Below are 22,619 nucleotides of genomic sequence, written 5' to 3'. Positions count from 1 at the left end.
ACATTTGGCCGGATATTTGCCCGGATTTGTCCAAAAACCGTATTTTTCCGGGGGGCCGGATTATCCGCCCTAAACTTGGGCCGGAATATCCGCCCCCCGAAAACTAGCGAAACATCAAGCTGAAACGGGCATAACTTTAGCATCCGGACTCCGATTTTGATGATCTTGGGCTTGTTTTAAAGCTAGGAACAAGCTCTACAAGATCATGCAGGAAACCATCATAGTCCAACAAGGGAGGATAGAAACAAATGATGAAAGGTTTGACCTATCTAAAAAAGACATACCGGTAAAACCTCCAATCTTGAAAATGCAACAAGTTGGCCGTGCAAAAACCATTCTTGATGAACTAGAGCTTGTCATGAGAATAAGCACAAGCTCTAAATCATCACATGGATAAGATCCAAATAATAACCAAGAAAGATGATGAACCAAACTCGAAAACGCAACAAGTGATCTATGCAAAATCCGTTTTCGATGAACTAGAGCTTGTCATGAGAATAAGCACAAGCTCTAAAACATCACATGGATAAGGTCCAAATAACAACCAAGAAAGATGATGCAAGGATGCAAAGGTTTGAGCTCTCTCCGAACGATACGATCGAGTTACTCACTCGAGAGCCCTCTTGATAGTACGGCAACTAAACTATAAACCGGTCTCCAACTACACTATGAGACCGGTGAGAAAGAAACCCTATCAAGAGCAAACCTTATACTTGCGCATTCCACTTGAGCTTGATGACGACGATCTTGACCTCAACAAGATGGAACGCCTTTCTTGCTTGTGCTTGCTTGACGAAGTCTTGTAGATTGCTCCCCCATAAACCACCATGGGAGAGCTACTTCTTCGGCGCATCTTCACATAACCATGACCACCATGTGGATTGCTCCCCCATAATCCACCATGGGAGAGCTTCTTCTTCGGCGCATCTTCACATATCCATGATCACCATATGGATGGCAAGACTCAAGCAAAGGATCTCTTCGAGATGGCTCATCTTGAACTTGCACTTCATTTCTTCATTCTTCATCATGTTGATGTCTTGAAGTAACTTGAGGGCTCACTTCATCTTCATCTTCAAGACATACTTGACACTTGATATCCTTCATCAATTTCTTCTTATTGCAACCTTGAAGCCAACATATGGTTCAAGAATTGCCTATGGACAACTCCTACAAATATAACTCAATGCAAACATTAGTCCATAGGGATTGTCATTAATTACCAAAACCACACTTGGGGGCTCCATGCACTTTCAATCTCCCCCATTTTGGTAATTGATGACAATCTCTTTGAGAGAGTTTATATAAGGAATTTAAGTAACAAATAAGTTGAATATATAGAGCAAACTCCCCCATAATATATGCATGTGTGAATGATCTTGACTTTCATTGCATATATTGGCATTCAAAGCCTAGTGGAGTTTCCTCTAAATATTGAACTATGCAAAGCAACAAGATGCAATGCAATAAAGGCACATGCTTAAGCACAAAGCAAAGACATAACCAAATTCCCTTAAACCCTCCAAACTTCTCCCCCATTGGCACCAATTGCCGAAATGGGTGAAAAATTTAGAAGGCCAATATAGTGAGAGTTCCTCCATAGCGTGTGCATTTCTCATAATTTGAGTGGAATCAAATGCACATATCCAATGACGAATATTCGGAAGGAATCACACTATAGATAGGATCAAAGATTGCAAAAAGATAACAAAGTCAAGAAGCTTCAACAAATGAAGCAAGCAACCAAATGAACCACAAAGAGGATACCAAAAGAAAGATAGATATTATGATAAGATCAAGAAGATTGCTCTAAATAATATGAGGAAGCTCCCCAAGGTTTGTGCACAAAACTAGACAATTTGCATTAGAGTATAAAGTGCACAAACATGGAATCATCACTCCCATAATATCATTCAAAAACAAAAGATACCAAGTGAATCAAACTCTAATGATCGCCACAAGATAGTGCTCTAAATCAAATGAGGAAGCTCCCCAAGGTACATGCATAAATTAAAATGTTGTATTTGAATACAATATGCATAACATGGAATCCTCACTCCCTCATTTAAAACACAAACATTTGTAATAGATCATAGATAGAAAAGTAAGCTAAACACTTGCAACAAACAGATAGTTGAGCAACAAGTAAGAGGCACCATAATAAAAAGGCTCAACCAAGAGGATATGTGAAAGGCATGATAAAGCATATTATAAGACTATTACAAGGATGAGCAAAAAGCATCATCATAGTCTTCAAAGAATTATATTGCTTAGCATGACCAATCAACATGCAATAATAAATAAGATATCAAACGGAGATGTATCATCTCTTATGTGTATAAGTTTCTCTAAGTGGGCAATATCACAAAGATATTTATCCACAAAGAAACATGCACACATAAAATAGATACGCAAGAAAAATAGTATGATATCCAAGACGAAGTCATGCAATATACCAATAAGAATTTTTGCTTAATAGCATGGCCAAAGGCTCAATTTTATCTTATTGTACATTCATGAACTTCAACCACAAACAACTAAAATACATCACAAATATCAACAAGGGATAGAAGATAGTTGGGATGCATTTGAAAAGGCAACAAGTATCACAAACGGGGATACCAAAAGAAGTAACTAAATTTGCACTTTCATCTATATTGCACATGTGAGAGCCTTGAGGAATTGATATGCAACAAAATTGCTAGATAGGCATAGTTGGGATGGATGAATTATGAGCATGATTTAAAATACTTCCCAACAAATGCACTCATCTCAAATTACTCACATTCACAATAAAGAGGTTTCATTAAGACTTTTGCAAGAAGCACAACATTTGCAAATCAAGAGATTCATGCCAAGATGCAACCATAAGGTTGGATACAAGAAAAGTATGCATGAGAAGATACTTGTTACCAAGATAGCATTGGTGTGGATGTAGTAGATATGTGTTCGTTGACCATCCTAGCTTGCCTCAAGTTACCATTGAGTCACCACTTCTTTCCAAGAGTGAGACAAGCATTCAATGCATATCCATTGTACCTAACACAAAGGTAAGTACAAAATGGTCCCCAAACTAATTGGGTCCGAAGTAGTTAGACACACTACAACATATAGGACAAACTCCACAATTCTATGTGCATATAGATATGAAATTGAATTTCATGCACATCTTAGCCAAATTAGGATTTGATGGAGTTTACCCTATATATTGGATCAAAGAAAGTGACACATGCCATAAGATATACATATATTAAATATGCATGCACAATACTTTCAAGAACCAAAGGAAGATACAATTTGGACAAAACACCAAATAAACCAAGAGACAATGGTTGTCCAAATTATATCAAAGAATCAAATCAACACAAGATTGACTCCAAAGACTTATCTCATTATAAGAAGCTAATTAAACCTAAACACAAAGGAATGAGATAACCAACTCCCAAGAGAGCAAGGTTCCAACAAATAAACCAAACCCTCGAAACTTTTTATGATGGCACAAAGTACCAAAAAGAAAATTTTATGTCTCCCAAAACCAAATTTTTGATAAAGATCAAGAGATGTTAAGCATTCTAATAATATAGAAGAGCTCCCCCAAGTTTGGTGCATTATCTAGGATTTTTTATATGAATACAAAATGCACAAAACTAGGATCATCACGCTACCTATATCTTCTAACAATGCTAAGAAAGTTTGAATAGACAACTTAGATCCATAAGATGCAAGGAAGACACATGGGAGTCAAAGCACAACAAATTCATGGCAATAAATAAGGCAATATAAATACAAGAGCCAATGTAGATATGATCAATAAATATCTACCTCATAATTGATTACCAATTGTCCTAGGACAAGAGGTATTAGGAAATATTTCCCGGTGGTAGTTTGTAAGTATACATAAGATCATATTTACAACGAACAAAGCATATGGTAAAAGATAAGAGTTAACCATCATGCAAAGATAGTTTCTTGATAGCTTCATTTAGTCATACCAACATGCAAGGCAATTAATAGTATTCATACCAACATGCAAAGCAATTAATAGTATTCATACCAACATGCAAAGCAATTAATAGTATGACTTGAAGCACATGGTTTTCCAAAAATGTATTGAGGGACACGTTGGGAAAAACCATGCCAAGAAAAACTTTCACAAATAAGATCCACAAAGATATTAGCAATGAAGCCATTTAAGCAAATTGGAGCTTGTTTGAGCAAACATGCCACATAGGAGAGAGATAATTTACGGTATCAATTCTATGTGACACAACCTCAAATGTTCACATTTTCTAGGCTTGTAATATGCACAAAGCTTATTACTCCCCCATAATGTGATAAGGAATTTATTTTCACAAGAGGCAAATAAGATCCAAGTAGAGATATTAATGGACATTAGAATTTGAATTTCTCATGAAGATGACATACCACATAGCGACTAGATAATCTCGCAATATCAATTCTAAGTGATATTCCTCATGTACACACATTGTTTAGGATAATGAAATTCCCAAAGGAATATCACTCCCCCAAAATGGGATTGTCCATTAATCGCTCATAAGAGCCATATAAGATACAACAAGATGCAAAGAGGCTCCAACACAAACACAAATACATGGTGTGCAACCCAACATGCATAGACTTGATTTCTCAAGAAAAAGCAAGTAGGAAGCACAACATATACAAACACATGTTAGGAACAAAACTAACACATGCAAAGGGGCGAGTAACTTTCAATATAAATGAGTTGAGCACATGTTACCGCAAGGAGGAACATTGAATATATGATAGAAGCAAGATAACCAAGACTTGGCTTGAGATAATATAAATGATGAAGATCCCTTAATTCTTCATGATGTAGCCAAGTCTCCAATGCCCTCCAAAAAGCACCTATTGATCAAGTTTTGGATTGTTGGTCCCCAACTAAGTTGGGTCCTAAGAGGTTAGTCACAATAGGCTTGGCAACCCAAATGGTTCTTTTCTTGACACCACTTTGAGCACCAACATATTTGGCAAACACATTGCCACCCTCATCCTTACAAAGAGAATAAACATCATCAATGGAGATAGAGTTGGATGAGGTACCAATAGTGCAAAAAGAGGAGATGTGGCCCTTCTCACGGCATATGTAGCAAGTTCTTTTCTTCTCCTTCTTCTCACTAGATTTCTCCACAATGGGAGCATTGGCTTGATTCTTCTTGGGAAGTGGAATTTCTTCAACTTGAGGTTGAATATGAGTTTGAGCTTGAGGCTGCTTCCCTTTTTGCTTCTTCTTCAAAGGGCAAGATCTAACATGGTGCCCTTCAATTTTGCACTTGAAGCAAACAATCTTGGCCGGGTCTTTGACTTGTACTTGGCCATTCTTGTTGTTGTTGTTCTTGGACTTGTTCTTGTTGTTGGATTTGAATCCAAGTCCACTCTTGTCATTGGGGGATTGTTGCACACTTAAGATCGTGTCAAGTTTGCATTTCCCTTCATGACTCTTTACCAAGTTGGTCTTCAAAGAAGTGACTTGGGCCTTGAGCTCTTTGATTTCCTCTACATGGTTAGTAACAACACAAGTACTAGAGGAAGTAGAACCTTCATTGTTAGAGCAACAAGGCAAGGAAGATAATTCATCACAAGATTTAGCAATACTATGAGTGGATGAATTACTAGGACTAGCACATGGCAATATAGCATTTTGGGTAGTAGTGCTAGTATCCACATGAGGCTCACAAGGTGTTGCCTTCGATATGATAGCCTCATGAGCTAACTTTAGCCTATCATGGGAGGCTACAAGATCCTCATGGGAGCTAGAAAGCTTTCCATGATTTTCTTCCAATTTCCCATAATTGCTAGTTAGCAATTCAAGTTGAGCCCTTAGCTCAACATTCTCCTTCAAGATAGATGCTTCACAAGAAGTAGAGTTAGTAGCACAAGCATCATCACAAGACATATTAAGAAGAGAAGGTAACATAGCATGCTCTTTTAAATATGAAGCTTGTAGTTGCTCATATGACTTGGTGAGGATAGAGTGTTCGCTCTCCAAGGCCTTGTGGGCCTTGTCTAGATCATCTAGATCCTTAACAAGTTTATCATGGCCAACACCAACTTTGAACTTTTCATTTTTAAGCAATTTTAATTTAGCTTTAGCATGGTCTCTTTCTTTAGTGAGTTTAGCAAATATTTCATTTTGAGACACCTCAAGGGTTTGAAGTTGCTCCTCAAGAGAGGCTACGGTCTCTTGTTCTTCTTCAAGATCATTCTTTAAAGATGCTACATCATCGGCATACTCTCGTTCAAGAGCACCCGTTTTATCAATGGTGTTCTCATGCATCCAAATAAGTTTTTGGCTCTCAATAGCGGTAGTCAAGATTTCAAAGAAGTGAGAGCTAGCAATTTTATCTTTGTAAAGAACCTTGAATACACTCTCACCTTTATCGCGTAGAGAGGGAACCCAATCCTCTTCTTCATATTCATCCTCATTCTTATCACCACGAGACATATTAGGTTCCATGGTAGGAGGTACCGTGGAACCCTTGGCCATAAGGCATATATGAGGACCGTGAAATAAAGATGAGGAGTTACTTGAGGCTCCTTTCAAGATCTTGTCTTGACCAATAGAATCTTTGGTTTCCTCTACATTGTAAGACACACAACAACTAGAGGAAATAGAATCATTTTTATCATGGCCACAAGACAATGCAAGCATATCATCATTAGATTTTTTCAAGCAACTTACACATGATATGCAAGGACTATCAACACAAGCATGTAAATCATTTCTAGTGCTAGATGTGTTTAAGTCCAAAGATGAAGCATTGCAATGAGATAGAGATGAAGAGTCATCAATAGTAAGCTCAAAATCAATATTGCAATTTTCATCACCACTCACCATATCATTACCTTGTGTCTTACCACACTTTGGTGAAGTGGATGAAGATGAGAACCCATCACGGCCGGAAGTGGAAGCAAAACAATCATCCTCAATGATAGTGGACACATCATATTTATCTTGAAGCTTTGTCCATAATTCATGAGCGCTCCCAAAAGGCATGATTGAAGAAGTAACTACATTGCTCACAACAATGGAAAACACATGAGAAGCAAGAGCATCGAGACAAGAGTTTTTCTCCTCCTCAAGAGATAAATTTTGTGGATCCTTAGGAGAAGAAAAACCCATGTCAAGAAATCGCTCCATGTCCGGGGACATACGCCGCAAAATATTAAGCACATAAATTTTCCATAGATCATAATTTGTGCCATCTAATATAAACAAGTTATTGTGCCCTAATCCCCTAACCGACATCTTTACTCTCAAGGCGGTGAAGCCTAAGAATGAGAGACCTTGCTCTGATACCAATTGAAAGGACACGGATGTCGCCTAGAGGGGGGTGAATAGGCGATTTAAAACTTTTACGAGATGGGCTTAATCAATGCGGAATAAAACTAGCGTTTACTTTGTCAAGCCCAAAGCCTATATACTATGGTTCACCTATGTGCACCAACAACTTATTCTAAGCAAGAGTTCACCTATGTGCACCAACAACTTATGCTAAGCAATACAAGCAAGTATGTGATAGCAAGATATATATAACTTCAAGCACGATGGCTATCACAAGGTAAAGTGCATAAGTAAAGAGCTCGGGTATAGAGATAACCGAGGCACGCGGGAGACGATGATTTATCCCGGAGTTCACACTCTTGCGAGTGCTAATCTCCGGTGGAGAGGTGCGGTTGCTTAGTGCTCCCGAACGCCACAAGAGGCTCACCTTGAGGTGTGGTTGCTCGATGCACACCAACGCCACAAAGGCCTCACCCCAAGATGCGGTACTCACACCACACACCGAACGCCACGAAGGCGCCTCACCTAAATCTCCGGTGACCCTCGCCACAAAGGCCTAGGTCACGGTTCCACTAAGGGATTTCCTTCGAGGCGGAAACCGGGCCTTACACAAAGATTGGGGCACACATCCACAACTTAATTGGAGGCTCCCAACAAATCGCCACAAAGGCCTAGAATCCGTCTAGGGTTCCAAGAACCCAAGAGTAACAACCTTCTTGCTTTCACCACCACGAATCACCGTGGAGAACTCAAACCGATGCACCAAATGCAATGGCAAGAACACCACAAAGATGATCAAGTCCTTCTCTCTCAAATTCCAACAAAGCTACAAAAGCTATTGGGGGAATAAGAGAGGAAGAACAAATAAGAGAAGGAACACCAAATTTCTCCAAGATCTAGATCTAGTGGATTCCCCTCACAAAGAGAGGGATTTGATTGGTAGGAATGTAGATCTAGATCTCCTCTTCCTTTTCCCTCAAAAAGATTCAAGAAGCATAGGAGGAGTAGAGGGAAAGGGAAGCTCTCAAGGTCAACAATGGTGGAGAGCACAAAGGGGAAGAGATAGCTGCCCAAGGAGGAAGAAGGGGGGCTTAAATACCCCCTCCCATCGAAATATGACCGTTTGGGTGTGCTCAGGCCGGATTTTCCGGGCCGGATATTTGCAAAATATCCGGGCCCCAAAAAACGGCTAAGGACATGAGAAAACTGCTCTCAGGATGGGGGCCGGACATTTGGCCGGATATTTGCCCGGATTTGTCCAAAAACCGGATTTTTCCGGGGGGCCGGATTATCCGCCCTAAACTTGGGCCGGAATATCCGCCCTAAACTTGGGCCGGAATATCCGCCCCCCTGAAAACTGGCAGAAACATCAAACTGAAACGGGCATAACTTTAGCATCCGGACTCCGATTTTGATGATCTTGGGCTTGTTTTAAAGCTAGGAACAAGCTCTACAAGATCATGCAGGAAACCATCATAGTCCAACAAGGGAGGATAGAAACAAATGATGAAAGGTTTGACCTATCTAAAAAGACATACCGGTAAAACCTCCAATCTTGAAAATGCAACAAGTTGCCCGTGCAAAAACCATTCTTGATGAACTAGAGCTTGTCATGAGAATAAGCACAAGCTCTAAATCATCACATGGATAAGATCCAAATAATAACCAAGAAAGATGATGAACCAAACTCGAAAACGCAACAAGTGATCTATGCAAAATCCGTTTTCGATGAACTAGAGCTTGTCATGAGAATAAGCACAAGCTCTAAAACATCACATGGATAAGGTCCAAATAACAACCAAGAAAGATGATGCAAGGATGCAAAGGTTTGAGCTCTCTCCGAACGATACGATCGAGTTACTCACTCGAGAGCCCTCTTGATAGTACGGCAACTAAACTATAAACCGGTCTCCAACTACACTATGAGACCGGTGAGAAAGAAACCCTATCAAGAGCAAACCTTATACTTGCGCATTCCACTTGAGCTTGATGACGACGATCTTGACCTCAACAAGATGGAACGCCTTTCTTGCTTGTGCTCGTGCTTGCTTGACGAAGTCTTGTAGATTGCTCCCCCATAAACCACCATGGGAGAGCTACTTCTTCGGCGCATCTTCACATAACCATGACCACCATGTGGATTGCTCCCCCATAATCCACCATGGGAGAGCTTCTTCTTCGGCGCATCTTCACATATCCATGATCACCATATGGATGGCAAGACTCAAGCAAAGGATCTCTTCGAGATGGCTCATCTTGAACTTGCACTTCATTTCTTCATTCTTCATCATGTTGATGTCTTGAAGTAACTTGAGGGCTCACTTCATCTTCATCTTCAAGACATACTTGACACTTGATATCCTTCATCAATTTCTTCTTATTGCAACCTTGAAGCCAACATATGGTTCAAGAATTGCCTATGGACAACTCCTACAAATATAACTCAATGCAAACATTAGTCCATAGGGATTGTCATTAATTACCAAAACCACACATGGGGGCTCCATGCACTTTCAAAAACAATGCATATCATCATGAAACAATAACATGTTCAAATCTGAGATCATGGCACTCGGGACCTAGTGACAAGCATTAAGCATAACAAGTTGCAACAATATCATCAAAGTACCAATTACGGACACTAGGCACTATGCCCTAACAATCTTATGCTATTACATGACCAATCTCATCCAATCCCTACCATCCCCTTCAGGCTACAGTGGGGGAATTACTCACACATGGATGGGGGAAACATGGTTGGTCGATGGAGAGGCGTCGGTGGTGATGATGGCGATGATCTCCTCCAATTGCCCGTCCCGGCAGAGTGCCAGAACAGAGTTTCTGGTCCCGAGACGGAGTTTCGCGATGGTGGCGGCGTTCTGGATGGTTTCTGGCGACTTCGACTTCCCGTCTCGCGTTTTTAGATCGAAACCCTTAAATAGTCCACAGGGGGCGTCAGAGGCTGGCCGAGGTGGCCTCACCATAGGGCGGCGCCCCCCCCCCTCTAGGCCGCGCCGGCCTAGTGTGTGGGAGCCGTGGGCCTCCCCCTGGTCTGCCCTTCTGGCTCCGTGAATCTTCTGGAAAAATAGGCCCTTTGACATTAATTCTGGGGATTTTCCTGAAAGTTGAGTTTCTGCACAAAAACGAGACACCAGGGCAATTCTGCTGAAAACAGCGTTAGTCCGTGTTAGTTGTATCCAAAATACACAAATTAGAGACAAAACAGTAGCAAAAGTGTTCGGGAAAGTAGATACGTTTTGGACGTATCAACGGCTTTCCACAGTTTCTCCCTAGGCAACGACTTCTTGTCCGGTGACTTCTCTGGTGATGGCGTCTTCTCCGGCGAGCACGCAAGCACCTTCTCCAGCGATGGTTGGGTACTTAGGTTAGAAAAGTGCAGCAGGATTAGGAGTCTCGGCCGGCCAGTAGTTTTCGGTGGGAGAGATAAAAGTTGCAAACGAGGGGTGGTTCGTTTGTTGACCACATACTTGACTACCTGCAGGGACACGTGATACCTTCTGGACCCAGGGGCTGGGAAATTAAATCCCCCGGGGGACGCCCAGTACTCCCCATACTAGAAAGTTAGAAAACCTTAGTCCTGCGGTGTACACTTCTAACTCCTCTAAATCAATTTTTTTTGGGAAAGGCCTAAGGCCGTATATTATCTGAATTAAGCCTTACAAGAACATCCTTCCAAGAATAACAAATTACACACAAGTCCTCGAAAAGTTCAGCACAATCTTCATTTTGCATCCCTCAAGCTCGTTGCCACCTCTGGGCTTCCAGTTTGTTAAAGCTCGCATCGGAGAAATCTTGAAAAAAACTTGGGTGCTTGCACAATCTGTGGTAGTGAAGTCGTCGATGTACCCAAAGATGCCAGCAACCATGATATTGAGGGAATATCGTCCCTGAGAAAATAGTACCGAGGTGGGTTAGGAGTTTATCCCCGACTCCGGTAGACAGAGACGGGGGACAGAAAAAATGCAAGTTCCCCGATGAAGTCGTACCTAGCTGAGCTTCATCATGCAGAGATAGAACTAGAGGTCACCAATACGCTGTAACACGGTCTCCTACACATGATGTCGCCGCCGTATGAAAACGCTAATTACCTCATACCTAATTACCAATGATCGGTACCAACCTCCAACTCACTGATGCCCCCGAGGAAGGACAACAATATGGGGCAGCCTTAAGGACCTTTATCCTCATCGATGTCGATATCCCTTCACTGGATAAGAACAACTCGAAGACCCTACATGATCGGAAACAAATATCGGAGGTACCCCCACCCTCCTTCCGCTATAGCAACCGATGGAGGGAAAGGGAACCTGCAGTGGCGTTGGTGAGCCGAGGGGAAAACATGATCGCCTCCTAGTAGCCACTTGAGGACCCTAGAAAATGCTTCATGAGGGACGTCATCATTGTGATGCATGATCCATACCATACCAATCCTCATAGGTTTTCATGCTATAAGGGCCATGGGTTTTCATCTACTAGATCCAATCTTGCTAAGAGCATCCCCAGCCGTTGGAGGCCCTCGGGGCGAATTCCGGATGAAAATAGCCCCGGATTGGATCAATTTTTGGCATGGGGAGCAGTATATTTCCAGTCGTGTGCTCCCCAAGCGGCGCGGCGGCGTGGTGGTTGCTTCGGGGGAGAGAGAAACGTTCGGGACAGAGAACGTGGGGGAGAAAGAGGAGACACGTGGGCGTGGGCGGTTGGTTTTGCTCCATCCGGAGTCCCCGAGAGATCCCCGGGAAACCGAGGATGGCCCGGGGAGTCCGGACGAAATTAGGCCGTTTTCCGGATGAAAACGAGGACCTGGGGGCGTGACTGGGCCGTTTTTCGCCGTCCGGATGTAAAAAACGGCTCGTGGGGGGCTTCTCGGGGAGACGAGTGGAGATGCTCTAATACCCCATCCATGGATGGAGACTTCCTTGGCCATCAGTGAGGCATCTTCCAGCCCCAAGGTCAGCACAACTTCGAAAATGACGAACTCCATGGTCAACTTCACCACCGAGTTTTCATCGTCATCATCCTTGGTGTCATTCAACTACGCCCCGCTCATCATCATCCGCATCGACCCTGACAACTACCTCTATCGGAGGGCTAAGGGTTCGACCATACTTCCTAGTCACCTCCTACTGGGATTCATCGATGGCAGTTTTCGTGCCACTTCTTGGCCTGCTTCCCCACTTCAGCCACCAAGGCTTCCATATCACGCATGATGTGCTTCAGATTGCTCATCCGGATTCGTGGAGACTTAAGCTATATGATCTTGACTAACAAAAAAGCTACTGACTAACAAAACAGGTTACCTACTATAAATGTGTTATAAACAACAACTCGAGTACATTCTTAATACACACCGAATTCGAAAATATCTACGATCATATTTATAATTCTACTGAATATTCAACATGAGAGGTGAGGAAAATATATTTTGGTAGGCTTTTCTAATAATATAGATGCTTTAGAAATAGTCAAAATTTGTTTAGAAGTAATATAACAAAGTATTGTTGCGGAATAATAATGGAGGCATGCTATATCAATAAACTAAATGCTGAATGGATTTGAAAAAACAAACTGTTGTTGAATTACAATTTGTGGATCATCGTTTTGGTAATTTATTAGGACCAGATGATATGGTTAGGTGCGGAACTAAGATACTCCAACATATCCTATGACATGATGCTATGTATGAAAAACGAAAAGATCTGAGCATTCGTGCAGACATCTTAACTGCAAATGACATGTTGAAGTTGTTTTTGAATTATATCTTAGATTATGAGCTTTAAAAATTACAGTCCACACATCAACTAACTCCATACATGGATGGGGATATGTTAGCATTGACTCAGTATACTAGAAAATGCATATGTAACAATACTATAATTTTTTCCAGCCTGCTTGATGACTGCAGTAATAGTCAAGATGGAGGAGGAGCCGGTAATAAGTATCGTGCTCCGCCTGGTGCCTTCAACGAAGAGCATGGTACCAAGTCGGCGCCTGCGTGCAGCCATATAACTTTGGTGAAGTCACAACCTAAATAAAACCAATTGTATCTATTGTTAAACCAAGTCAACTTTCAAATTCCTTCTCCACAAATTTCAGAAATGTTTACTTACTTTTATTTTTTATGTGAATGCCAAATAATGACCATTTCGTGTGCCTTCTTTGTAGATCCTCAATATTAACCCAAGATATAATAAATGAAATTAAGGGCATTTTTTAGTTCAAGACGCAAACTTAACATGTAGTTAAATAATTGCCAAACAAAAAATATTGTTTTTTACTACTCTCTCCTATCCATAATAAGTATCTTTGTTTTATTTCAAATTTAATTAAAAATAAATTAAACCACGGCACTGATTATGGATCGGTGGGAGTAGTAATGATTTAATTGTGTGTTAGTATTAAATTTATAGATAAAAAATCAGTCCAATTCCGCAATAGATATAATGGCATTTTAAAATTCTCCTGGAAGTGTAATCAAGTCAAACAAACAAAAAAGTGCTGCACATCAGTCTCAGTTTTCCCGTAGGTTAAGGGAAAAATATGCAAAATGGAAATGGAGAGGAACAGAGAAATGCAGAAAAAAGTGCATGGTGATGTCGCACCACAGAAATAACATGGTGATGTCTGGTCCATAACAGCTTCGGTTCCTTATCTGCAGAGTTACGTTGCCTCCTATGCATTAGCAAACACAAAGGTGAAAATCTTACCGTTCCCAGCCAAAGCCATTGCCCCCAAGCTGATGAAGTATCAAAACGGGTACCACCGCCTATAGGTTGTCTGAAGGCTGAGTGTAAATACGGGCCGGGCCGCCGGGGTGCTCAGATAAAAAAAGCTGGCTATGGTGTTATAGTCAGAGATGAAAAGGGCAAGGTAATCTGATTGGCTTGGAAATATAGCACATACAGCACCAGCGCCGAAAAAGCCTAGGCTAAAGCATTATTGGAAGGGCTGCATCATATCTGGCAGGCATTGTGAAACAGATTATCAGTGTGTGGTGCAGGCAATCAATTCCCAAACTCTATCATCCTCCTGGAGCATCTACCTGGAGATCAAAGATTTGCTGCGTATAAATCCTATGTTGCAGTTGAGGAAGATCAACCATAGTAGTAATCAGGTGCATATTGTTTGGCAGTTCAGCAACGAGTGTGTCAGCATTATTGATTATAAGAACATCAATAAACTAAAGCTCGCGGTTTCCCTACAAAAAAATGCAAAAGGAAATGTGTGTGTGTGTGTGTGTGTGGGGGGGGGGGGGGGGGGGGGTTCGGAGAAATGCGATGGCTATACATCAGTTTCTATCTTCTGGAAAATTGCGGCATGATCCTTGAGCATTGTTGCGGACTGAGTATTAAAGTGCAAAATTGACATTAACTGTCATCCAAAACACTTAATTTAAGATATAAATCGTTCCTCCAAATTGATGGCTATAGATCAGTTTGTATCTTCTGCAAAATTGCGGCATGATCCTTGTTGCGGACTGAGTATTAAAGTGCAAAATTTACATAAATCTTAGCTGTATATCAAACCAGTGATCTCATCCCAATTGGTCTTTTCTGGGCACAAGCAAATATTTAAGATAATCATGAGTTTGTGACATTGCGGACCTAAAAACAGGGGCGGCAGCAGAGAACATTAATAGTTGGCTGAACAGATAAGAAAAGAAGAGCAGATCGGTACACTTGAAATCTAAACACTTTGCCCATCCAACAGAAGGAACAGCAGACATACATATATAAAAGGTCTCTAGGCAGAGAACATCAAAAAAGAAATAGAGCGGGCACAGATCACTTCGATAGCTAAGGATAAAAACATGTGTTCACTAATCATATATTGACAACCGTAAAGAAATTTGGTTCCCTCCATTCAAAAAAGGATGTTGAAGGTTTGTCCAAATTTAGATGTATCTATACACTAAAAGGTGTAGATATCTCTGAATTCGGATAAAACTTACAACATTTTTCTGTGGACAGAGGTAGTACTAAGACTCAACTTATAACTCTGAGACGGACAGGATGCTAAGACTACTTATTCAACTGATCCATGCCGAGCTTTCCAATTGGACGACCTAACGGTTGCCCGCTCAAACAAACTTCTTCTTGGGCCTCAGCTGAAAACACATGAGATCAAACCATCTATCAGCAAGACACGCTCAAACTGGATCTTAACATCTTAAATCCTGTTCTCAGCCGCTAATCGAAAAACAAAAGCTATATATGATCACCTCGTTGGTGTGGCCGCACTTCTTCTTGCGGCAGTTGGTAGCCCTGGGGGGGAGGCGCGCGTAGCACCTGCAGCGAGAAAAGCAACGGTGAACAGAGATACAAAATCAACTGATCAATCGAAGGAAATCTGAGACGATCTGACGGGCCTGGATGGCTCGATAGATAATTGTACACGTACTTGCGGCAGACCATCTTACTCTCGTTGAACTTGAGAGCGAGCTGCAAGAGGTTGGGCGGGATGCCCTTTGGACGGCCGCCGCGGGTGCCACCACGGAGGCGGAGCACCAGGTGGAGCGTCGACTCCTTCTGGATGTTGTAGTCGGCCAGCGTGCGGCCGTCCTCCAGCTGCTTCCCGGCGAAGATCAGACGCTGCTGGTCCGGCGGGATTCCTACACACAACATACATCGTGCAGGCTCAGCAAAATTAAGGAGCAGTTAGCAGCTACGATCATATATATACGAGCAGTTCACATATAGATCCTACCTTCCTTGTCTTGGATCTTAGCTTTGACGTTATCAATGGTGTCGCTGCTCTCGACCTCGAGGGTGATGGTCTTCCCCGTCAGGGTCTTCACGAAGATCTGCATCTTACCGGAACGACCAACCGCAGGTCCGCTAGCTCTCGCTCGAGGTAGGGTTCGCGTAGCGTGATGGTGGTCGTGAATCGTGATGGGAATGCAGAGTTACCACATCGAGGGAGTCCTTATATAGGGGAACGGAGAGGAGGAAAACGCAGGCGCTACGAAAACCCTTTGCATGATCGTAACTGCATAATAAGGTAATTAACGTCTCCCCCACGTATACGACGTTAACCGCTCGTTCAAATTAATCATCGATATTGCTCACATGTTTAAGAGAAAAATCTTGATTGGCTTCTTTTTAACTAAAAATATGGATTATATCTTATTCTTAAACGGAATAAATGGATTGCGTTCTTCAACGGAAAATCAGGAACTCTTTTTTTTAGAAACATCAGGAACTTTTCTTGATGGTGACTGATTCATGGCAGGCAACTGGGGCCGGACCATATGCTGCCTTCCTGTGCATAGGCCCATATGCAGGGTTTCTCTGATGCCACTTTCAATTCTGAATGGGGAATGTCAATTCTTAATGTCAAGCAGGTAGGCAACTATTTCATAGAATGAAAATCTTAACGGTTCTGCGAAAGTGCGAATACAGAATCACCCTTACACGGCTGAAATGTCATTCAGCATTACGCATCTCTTGTCTGGAAGAAGAAGAAAGAAAGCATTACGCCTAGTGCAGACTCTGCAACGTATAGTCGTACAAGTACAAACAAAATTCCGTCAAGCAGCTTTGGCCAGCTCCCTGTCCACGGCCGCCAGCTCCCTGTCCACGGCCACCTTGAGGAAGCTCCCTTCCTCGACGACCATCTGCACGGGCAGGAACCCGAGCCCGCTGGCGACGGCGAGCATGACCTCCTTCATCTCCGCACGGAACTCCTTCTTGTCCACGGCACCGTCGCCGTCTCGGTCGAAGCGCGCGAACAGGCCACGGTAGAGCCCCGCTAGCTCGTCGGGACCGACGATGCCGGCCTCGTCGACGCCGAAGTGCTTCTCGAGGACCCGGAGGCTCATGAGCTCCGCGGCCATCTCGGCGTAGGAGAGCAGGCCGTCGTGGTTGGCGTCGAGGGCGGCGAAGCGGCCGTCCACGGAGGCGTTGAAGGCGCCCTCGTCCTCCACGAAGCTCTGCACCGTCCTCCCGTCCAGGATCTCCACGCTCATCTTGGAAAAAAACTGTGTCTGATCTGTGCTAGTAGCTTTCTTTTAGCCTGCTATGTCGATTGGTTTGAGGAAATGGAAGAGTTGCTCTCGGCTATTTATAGTGGTGCGTCAGTTGGGGTTTTCCGGTTTGAAGTGCTTGGGTAAGATGCTGTGGGACGTGCTTGAAATGTAAGCCAAGGACGTGTTGGGTTTCTCCAGGCTGCAGCTTAAACTGTGATGGTTTCGGCCCGCGCCGCACCACGGTGTTGACGGAAGCGGCGGCATCTGGTGCCGCGGAATTTTTACGCGGAGAATATACGCTGCGATGGCGTGTGAGCGGTCATTCTGGATCCTGGAAGCTCGACGCAAAGTGCCGTCTTTGCTGCCTTGACTGTTGCCGAAGGCCCCTGTTTGTCTTTCTCATACGGTTTTGCAAGTTTGCTTGGAGCAGCAGCTGGATTCCGCAGTTGAAAAATGGTCCTAAAATTTGGAGTGCTCAGGATTCGGTCAACTGTGGCCACAACTTTTCCAGAAGCTTCTCCTGCATTTGCCAGTGATCCGTCCTTGCCTGTTGCCCACTTGCCCTCGGATCACGATCAACGGGACATATGGTCGCCAACTAAAGCTTTAGGTCCACGGCAATATCTTATCTTTCTTTATTTTCATTCGTTTTTTTTTTCTGTTTTGCCTGCTGTTTTTGTTCTCTTTTTTGCGTTTTCAAAATTTTCAAAAAGAAATCTGATTTTTTTGAATAATTGTACTTTTAAAAATGTCAATAGTTTCCAATTTGAACATATTTGAAATTTGAAAATTTTCACAAGTTTGAAAAAATCCAATTTTTTATTTATTGTGCATGAACATTTCCCGATTTAAATTTTTTTTCGTATATGAACAAGTTTTTAACTCGAACAATTTTTAAATAGATTTTTTTAATATGAACAAATTTTGAATTTGAATGATTTTCAGATTTGAACATTTTTCAAAATTGAACAATTTTTAGATTTTAACTTTTCAAATTTGAACAAAAAGTAAAAAAGGAAAATAAACAAAAAAAATAAAAAGAAACTAAAAAAGAAACTGAAAAGAAACTGAAAAGAAAAAAGAAAAGGAAAGAAAAAACAAAAAAAACAAAAGGCATAAATAAATGGAAAACCAGGCCGGCCCATACCACCCGGCGGGGGTGCGCGCGCAGTAACGACGACCTGGTCGGTTTATAGGAATTGTCGTGGATCCTACACAATGGATTATGGGCAACCTATAGTTTCTACCCAGATACAGGGCACAGTTGAACTAAAATATCGGCCCATAAAAAAAGCAAGCATGGAACCGCGGGGAGCGCCCACAGGTAAATCCTTTCTGCAACACTAGTCGATGGCTGCAAAGCGCCGCACCACCTCCCACTCACCCCACACACGAGTGGGAGCGTCCACTCGTAAATCTCTAGAATTTTATTTCGTAATTAGTTTGAAATTTTAAAATACAAATTTTGAGTGTTCAAAATAAAGAGCTTCATGTAGCTCTGTCTCCAAACCCCCATATAAAGTAGTACCCTACCTAGTTCTTGTACCGCTATATATTTACTTTGTAGAGTTTTTTACCCAATATATAAACACTCAACCCGGCCTAGGTAGAGGGTCCGGTTCCTGGCTTTCGTACAATTTTCAATTCTGAATGTCAAGCTGCACTACGGGAAAAAAACGGCATTGCCGTGCAGCCAATCATTGCCGTGCGCCCACTGCACGGCAAAGACATTTTTGTCGCGCGCAGCAAGCAGCACACACAGCAAAGACAAACCGCACGGCAAGGCCTGAGCGCAGCACACGTCAATGAATCCATGCACGGCAAAGTCAGCAGTGACGCACGGCAACGAACCTGTGCACGGCAAAGTTCAAACAAATCGCACTTCAAAGAAACGACGACGGCAAAGTCCCTACAAGCCGCACGACAAAGAAATAGTGCACGGCAAATGCTCTGGACGTTGCCGTGGCGCACCCTTTGCCGTGCGGATAGACAAGTTGGCACGGCGTTCCTTTCTTTGCCGTGCGCCAACATACATTTTATTTGTTTTTCTTTCTATTTTATTTCATCTAATACTTTTTTTTAATTAGTTTTACTTTTTGATGACTATTTATTAGTGTTACTTAAGATAATGTGCAATATAAAATTACTCTCCATGTTCATCCCCCCACATATATCAGGGTTTCAGAGCAATCTGCGCTTCGGAAAATCAGCTAAGTGTTATCGCCCAAATGTGAGGAAGGTCACACCGGGGAGCTACTTTTGCACCATTACATCTTCCACCACACTTTCACACATATCATAGGTCCACATGCAAGATTTGGTGGGATTCCGGTGCTCCGGCGGTCATTCTACCCTCCCCCCCCCCAAAAAAACAGCGGTATTTGTGCCCCGGCGGGTCTACCACCTAGATTTCTCCGCGCGAGGGTGAACCAATGTACCTTTTCATTCTTTTAGGTTTGTTTAGGACATATACACATGGAGAACCAAGATTGGGACCCTTTGGCACATATACCCGCAGCTAGAGCCATTCACACGATCGAGGGTGTGCCTGATCTACTGGTTAGGGTTAGCTTTAGGGTTAGGGCTAGGGTTTAGGGGGTAGGGCTAGTGTTTAGGGTCAAGGTAAGGATTTAGGGTTAGGTATAGGTTTAGGATTTAGGGTTAGGGTTAGGATTTATGATGCAGGGTTTTGCAGCTTTGGTGTCAGCACGTGTAGTTAATGCTTTAGGGTCTAGGGGTTTAGGGCTCGAAGCCTCCCCAGTTTAGGGTTTAGGATTTAGGGGAGATACTTTTGCACCATTAAACCTTTCACCACACTTTCACACATATCATAGGTCCACATGCAAAATTTGGTGGGATTCCGGTGCTCCGGCAGTCGTTTTCCCCCTCCTCCCCCCAAAAACAGCGGGATGTGTGCCCCGGCGGGTCTACCCCCCTAGATTTCTGATGGGATTCGTAGCATAGAAAACAAAAAATTTCCTACCGCAAGAACGAAAACACAAGCCAAGATCTAATCTAGTAGACGGTAGCAACGAGAAGATCATGAGACTAACCCTCGAAGATTTTTAAAGCCTACGAGATTAGATCTCGTGGTGGATGTAGTCGATCACTTGCCGCTTGCAAAAGCGCGTAGAAGATCTTGACCGCTTGCAAAAGCGCGTAGAAGAACTTGACGGTGCCACAATCGGGCAGCACCTCCGTACTCGGTCACACGTACGGTGTTGATGAAGAGGACGTCCTCCTCCCCGTTCCAGCAGGCAGCGAATGTCGTAGATCCTCCTCGCAATCCCGCCATCACGACGGGCGTGGTGACGGTGGTGGTGGAGATCTCCGGCAGGGCTTCGCCGCAAGCGCTGCGGGAGAAGAAGGAAGTGGAGGGAGTAGCTAGGGTTTGGGCGCAGGGTGGTGCTGCGACTTGGGGAGCTAGGGATGCGACTTGAGGTGCCCTTGGGGTGCCCCTTGGCCTCCTTAAATAGGTGGCCAAGCCCCTTGGGTCGTCCAAAAACCTGCCCCCAAGTTTGACTGAGTTCCGATAGGTTTCCGGTTCCGAAAACCTAGTCCTACTCGGATTCTTTTGCCAATTCCGAAATTGCATTAAGGAAAGACTCCTTTTCCCTTAAGGCAACGTGGTTGCACCTATTATGGAACCCTCCGGACTTCCTTAGACATCCCGGGTCGTCCCGGACACTTCCGGAACCTTCCATAATATTCCGGACTATTCCGATCCTTCCAAAACCTTCTAGAAGCTCCGGTCAAAACGCCGGACTTTTTCCGAACCCCGGAAAATGACTTCCCATATATGAATCTTATTCTCCGGACCATTCCGAACCTCCTCGTGATGTCTCGGATCCCATCCGAGACTCCGAACAACATTCGAGCCCCATTCCATATTCCATATCTACTTAAAACAACATCAAACCTTAAGTGTGTCACCCTACGATTCGAGAACTATGCGGACATGATCGAGACTCCTCTCCGATCAATAACTAATAGCGGGACCTGGAGATCCATAATAGCTCCCACATATTCAACGATGACTTCTTGATCGATTGAACCATTCACATACGATACCGATTCCCTTTGTCACGCGATATTCTACTTGTCCGAGGTTTGATCATCGGTATCTCTATACCTCGTCTCCTGACAAGTACTCTTTACTCGTACCGTGATATGTCATCTCTTATGAACCATTCATATGCTTGCAAGCTAATTAGACGACATTCCACCGAGAGGGCCCAGAGTATATCTATCCGTCATCGGGATGGACAAATCCCATTGTTGATCCATATGCCTCAACTCATACTTTCCGAATACCTAATCCCACCTTTATAACCACCCATTTACGCGAGTGGCGTTTGATGTAATCAAAGTACCCTTCCGGCATAAGTGATTTATATGATCTCATGGTCGAAGGACTAGGTAACTATGTATTGAAAGCTTATAGCAAATGAACTTAATGACGTGATCTTATGCTACGCTTAATTGGGTGTGTCCATTACATCATTCACATAATGACATAACCTTGTTATTAATAACATCCAATGTTCATGATCATGAAACTATGATCATCTATTAATCAACAAGCTAGTTATACAAGAGGCTTACTAGGGACTCCTTGTTGTTTACATAACACACATGTATCAATGTTTCGGTTAATACAATTATAGCATGGTATGCAAACATTATCATAAACACAAAGATATATTATAATAACCATTTTATTATTGCCTCTTGGGCATATCTCCAACAATTTCTCCGTGCGAGGGTGCACCAATGTACTTTTTCATTCTTTTAGTTTTTTTAGGACATATACACATGGAGAACCAAGATTGGGGCCATTTGGCACATATACTCGCAGCTAGAGCTATTATCACACGATCGAGGGTGTGCCTGATCTACTGGTTAGGGTTAACTTTAGGGTTAGGGCTAGGGTTTAGGGGTAGGGCTAGTGTTTAGGCACTAGTGGAGAAGAGGCCTTTGGTCCCAAGCCCCTGGGAGCAAATGTCCCCGTTCTGAACCAAACCGGGACTAATGGGGGGCATTGGTCCCGGTTCGTTCCGCGCTGGGCGGCCCACCCATTGATCTCGGTCAGTTTTGGGCCTCTGGTCCCGGTTTGTATTACAGCAGCAGGGCGCGGCTGCCTATGTCAGGCCTCCGATCCCTTTAGTCCCGGTTTGTAATACAATATGGATACAGGGCGCAACAGATGTTCAGTACGAAGATTACTATCCAATGGCTCAAGTCGTAAACAAGTATAGATACGGATATGATCTCGTCAAACCTGGCAAGCTCGCGTGTCTAGGGACTCAG

The 22,619-nt window shown here is 43.1% G+C and overlaps 2 protein-coding genes across 2 annotated transcripts in view; both read right to left on the bottom strand.

The window, feature by feature from the left end:
* LOC124655109 (polyubiquitin-like) overlaps positions 1-16,151 on the bottom strand; it is a 40,930-nt gene extending 24,779 nt beyond the window's left edge. The window contains exons 1-3 of the mRNA XM_047194067.1: positions 16,049-16,151; positions 15,834-15,953; positions 14,007-14,014 (exon numbers count right to left, since the gene is read on the bottom strand). Coding sequence (XP_047050023.1) covers positions 14,007-14,014; positions 15,834-15,953; positions 16,049-16,151 — 231 coding nt within the window. The remainder of the gene's footprint in view (positions 1-14,006; positions 14,015-15,833; positions 15,954-16,048) is intronic.
* A 517-nt stretch (positions 16,152-16,668) lies between these two features.
* LOC124655110 lies at positions 16,669-17,349 on the bottom strand. Its single transcript, XM_047194068.1, has one exon. The coding sequence runs from the start codon at positions 17,307-17,309 to the stop codon at positions 16,872-16,874; it is 438 nt and encodes a 145-aa protein (XP_047050024.1). The 5' UTR covers positions 17,310-17,349; the 3' UTR covers positions 16,669-16,871.
* Positions 17,350-22,619: the final 5,270 nt, after the last annotated feature.

This window comes from Lolium rigidum, chromosome 5 (genome assembly GCF_022539505.1).
Source record: "Lolium rigidum isolate FL_2022 chromosome 5, APGP_CSIRO_Lrig_0.1, whole genome shotgun sequence".
Lineage (NCBI taxonomy): Eukaryota > Viridiplantae > Streptophyta > Magnoliopsida > Poales > Poaceae > Lolium > Lolium rigidum.
This window is presented reverse-complemented; position numbering and strand designations above follow the sequence as displayed.